Source organism: Geospiza fortis, unplaced genomic scaffold (assembly GCF_000277835.1).
Source record: "Geospiza fortis unplaced genomic scaffold, GeoFor_1.0 scaffold3064, whole genome shotgun sequence".
Lineage (NCBI taxonomy): Eukaryota > Metazoa > Chordata > Aves > Passeriformes > Thraupidae > Geospiza > Geospiza fortis.
The window spans coordinates 4,336-8,532 of NW_005055031.1; the positions used below are offsets into that span (position 1 = coordinate 4,336).

A 4,197-nucleotide genomic window follows, 5' to 3' on the forward strand; every position below is an offset into this window, starting at 1 on the left:
CCCAAATCTGACCCCAAAACCGACCCCAAATCTGATCCCAAATCAGCCTCAAACCGACCCCAAATCAGCCCCAAAACTGACCCCAAAATTAGCAGGGAACACTCAAAAAAACCTCCTTAAAAATATCCCAAATCTGACCCCAAAACCGACCCCAAATCTGATCCCAAATCAGTCCCAAAACCGACCCTAAATCAGCCCCAAAACCGACCCCAAAAACAGCCCCCCAAATCTGCCCAAACCCAGCCGTGCCAGGCTCTGCCTGTCCAGCAGCTGTGCGCCCGCCCTGTGACCAGCGTAGCTGTGGGGATGGATCCCAAAACCGACCCCAAACCCAGCAGGGAACACTCAAAAAAATCCCCTAAAAATATCCCAAATCAGCCCCAAAACCGACCCCAAACCCAGCTGTGCCAGGCTCTGCCCGTCCAGGAGCCGTGCCCCCACCCCGTGCCCGGTGTAGCTGGGGGAGCAGATCCCCAAATCAGCCCCAAAACTGACCCCAAAACCAGCAGGGAACACTCAAAAAAACCCCCTTAAAAATACCCCAAAACCGACCCCAAAAAATCCCCAAAATCAGCCCCAAATCTGATCTCAAACCCAGCTGTGCCAGGCTCTCCCCACCCAGGAGCCGTGCCCCCGCTCCGTGCCTGGCGTAGCTGTGGGGATGGACCCCAAAATCAGCCCCAAACCGACCTCAAAACCAGCAGAGAGTACTGAAAAAAGACCCCTAAAAATACACCAAATCTGACCCCAAACTCACCCCTAATCAGCCCCAAATCATCTCCAAACCTGACCCCAAATCAGCCCCAAATCCAACTCCAAATCGTCCCAAAATCCAATCCGAAATCAGGCCCCAAATCTCGCCAAAATCCAACCCCAAATCAACCCCAAATCCCCCCAAAACAGCCTCTAATCAGCCCCAAATCCAACCCCAAATCTCCCAAAATGTCCCGAAAATTGAACCCCAAATCGCCCCAAAATCCAACCCCAAATCAGCCCCTAACTGCCCCATATCCAACCCCAAACCCCCCAAAAATTCAACCCAAATCCAACCCCAAATGTCCCGAAAATTCAACCCCAAATCCATCCCCAAAATTCAACCCCAAAATCCCCCCAAAATCCAGCCCCAAATCTCCCCCAAACCCACCCCCAAATCAGCCCGAAATCCAACCCCAAAGCCCCCAAAAATTCAGCCTCAAATCCAGCCCCAAAGCCGGTTTTAGGGTTTCTCTCACATGTAGAGGTCGCGCTCCCCCAGTGCCTCCTGCAGCTGCTGCGGGGTCGGCGCCGCTCCCGAGACCCCGCGCCAGCCGGGCTCGCTGGGAAACGGGGGAAAAAACGGCAAAAACGGGAAAATCGGGATGGGAGAAGGAAAACGGGGTAGGATTCGGGGTGCAGAACCCAAAATAGGAGAAAAAGGAGCAGGGTTTGGGGTTCCCAGAGAGATTTTGGGGTTCTGGAGGGGATCTTTGGGATTCTGGGGGAATTTTGGGATCCCAGGGGGATTTTTGGGGTTCTGGAGGGGATCTTTGGGATTCTGGGGGATTTTTGGGATCCCAGGGGGATTTTTGGGGTCCTGGAGGGGATCTTTGGGATCCCAGGGGTATTTTGGAGATCCCAGGGGGTTTTGGGGGGTCCTGGAGAGGTTTTTTGAGGTTCCAGGGGGGTTTTTGGAATTCCAGGGAGGATTTTTGGGGTGGCACCTCTCGAACCAGGCCCGGAACCTCTCCTCGGTGCCGCCCAGGTCCCGCTGTGGGTTCAGCACGTAGAAAGCGTTTTTGGGGTTCACGCCCCGGCTCAGCACCGACCCCGAGTGCTGCAGGGGAAACGCCGGGGAGTGAGGGACCCCAAAACCTGGGAACAGCACCCAGGTGTGCCCCCAGTCCCAGGTGTGTCCCTATTCCTCAGGTGTCCCCAGATGCGTCCCTATTCCCCAGGTGTGTCCCCGATCCCAGGTGTGTCCCTGTCCCCAGGTTTTTGTCCCTCTGGCATAGCTGTGGGAGCAGATCCCAAATCAGCCCCAAATCTGACCCCAAATCAGCCCCAAAACCCATTTTGTCCCTCCAATCCCAAGTGTGTCCCTGTCCCCAGATGTGTCCCTAGTCCCAGTGTGTCCTGAATCTCAGGTGTGTTCCAGGTGTGTCCCTGTCCCCAAGTGTGTCCCCAGTCCCAGGGGTGTTCCAGGTGAGTTCCTGTCCCAGGTATGTCCCCAATCCCAGGTGTCCCCAGGTATATCCCTATTCCCCAGGTGTGTGTCCCTGTCCCCCCAGGTGTGTCCCAGGTGTCCCCAGGTGTGTCCCCGTACCTGCCGTGCCAGCCCGTAGCGCAGCAGGAAGCGCAGCCCCGGCAGCCGCGTCACCGGAACGTTCCGCAGGGTCCCGGAGCTCTCCCAGGGGAGGCGCTGCAGGTGCTGGGACAGGGACAGAGACAACGTGAGGGGGACGGGGAGGAGGAGGAGGAAAAGGAGGAGGAAGGTGAAGAAGAGGAGGAGGAAGGGGAGGGAGAGAAAGTGGGGAAAAGGAGGAAGAGGAGGAGGAAGAAGAGGAAAAGGGAGAAAGGAGGAGGAAAAAAGGAAAAGGAGGAGGAAGAAGGAAAAGGAGGAGGAAGAAGAGAAGGAAGAAGGAAAAGGAAGAGGAAGAGGAGGAGGAGAAGGAAAAGGAGGAGGAAGAGGAAAGGGAAGGAAGAAGGAGGAGGAAAAAGGAAAAGGAGGAGGAAGAGGAAGAGGAGGAGGAAGAAGGAAAAGGAGGAGGAAAAAAGAAAAGGAAAAAGGAACTGGTAATAGGGAGAAGAGGAGGAAGGGGAGGAGGAAGAAGGAAAAGGAAGAGGAAGAAGAAGGGAAAAGGAGGAAGAAGAGGAGGAAAAAAGAAAAGGAAAAGGGAAGTGGGAGTAGGGAGGAGGAAGAGGAGGAGGAAAAGAAAGCGGGGAAAAGGAGGAGGATGAGGAGGAGGATGATGAGGGAAGGGAGCTGGGGATGAAGGGCGGCTCTCACCCTGTCCAGCAGCAGCACCAGGGACCCCGCGCTGCCCCCGGGGCCCTCCCGGCGCCGCTCCAGGGCCTCATCCAGCAGCAGCCGCGCCTGCAGCGGCCGGGCCCGGCCCACCCCATCGGCTGGGACAACCCTGGGCTGGACACAGCGCTGCGGCCAGAGAGCGGACATCAGCCGGGGACAGCGCTGCCAGCAGCACCTGGGGACACAGAGGGACAGTTCCAGGGGGAAATCCCAAAAAATGGGATCAGCAACCCAAAATGTGGGGCAGAACCGAAAATGTGGGGTTAACACCCTAAATTCCAGGGGCAAAACCCCAAATCTCCAGGATCACCCCCTCAAATCCCAGGATCAGCAATCCAAATCCAGGAATCAGAACCCCCAAAATCCTGGGATCGTCCTCCTGAAATCCAGGGATCAGTACCCCCAAATCAAAGGGTCACCACCCCAAATCCCAAACCCCAACCTCAAAGCCAAATCCCAGCTCCCAAGTTCTAAACCCCAACCCCAACTCCCAAATCCCAACTCCCAAATTCCCAAACCCCAGCCCCATACCTGGAGCAGGGCAGGCCCGGGGCGGTCCCAGCCACATTCCTGGAGGAGCCCCAAACCCCAACCCCCAAATTCCCAAACCCCAGCCCCATACCCGGAGCAGGGTGGGCTCGGGGCGCTCCCAGCCCCATCCCTGGAGCTCCTGGAGCAGCTGGGACAATTCCTGCTCATCCAGGGGGGAATTTTGGGGATCCCGGGGCAGCAACAGCCCCCGCCAGCACCCCAAAACCTCCGAGTCCAGGCTCTGGATCAGGCTCTGGGGAAAGACACGGAATGGGAATGGGATCCCGACCCCAAAAACTCCAGGATTGCCGTGGGAAATCCCTCGGGAATCCCTAAAGGAATCCCAGAAGGAATCCCAGCAAAAATCCCGAAAGGAATCCCAGGGTGGGTTATGGGGTGGGTCAGGCCTCATTCCCAAGGTTTTTCCTGATATCTGGGGGTTTGGAAAAGTGAGAATCCCACCGAAAATCCCATGGGAATCCCAGTGTGAATCCCACAAGAAATCCTGGGGGAAATCATAGGGAATATCCATCCCAAAGGGAATCCTACAGGGAATCCCAGAGTGGGTTATGGGTCAGGCCCCATTCCCAAGGGTTTCCCCAATATCTGGGGGTTTGGGAAAGTGGGAATGCCAGGGAAAATCCTATGGGAATCCCAGC

At 56.6% G+C, this 4,197-nt stretch overlaps 1 protein-coding gene across 1 annotated transcript in view; it reads right to left on the reverse strand.

Annotated features, from left to right (window-relative positions):
• ESPL1 (extra spindle pole bodies like 1, separase) overlaps positions 1-4,197 on the reverse strand; it is a gene marked incomplete at its 5' end in the record, with an annotated part of 23,230 nt that overhangs the window by 1,991 nt on the left and 17,042 nt on the right. The window contains 7 exons of the mRNA XM_031065679.1: positions 600-653; positions 1,233-1,316; positions 1,701-1,813; positions 2,303-2,407; positions 2,987-3,083; positions 3,118-3,182; positions 3,630-3,791. Coding sequence (XP_030921539.1) covers positions 600-653; positions 1,233-1,316; positions 1,701-1,813; positions 2,303-2,407; positions 2,987-3,083; positions 3,118-3,182; positions 3,630-3,791 — 680 coding nt within the window. The remainder of the gene's footprint in view (positions 1-599; positions 654-1,232; positions 1,317-1,700; positions 1,814-2,302; positions 2,408-2,986; positions 3,084-3,117; positions 3,183-3,629; positions 3,792-4,197) is intronic.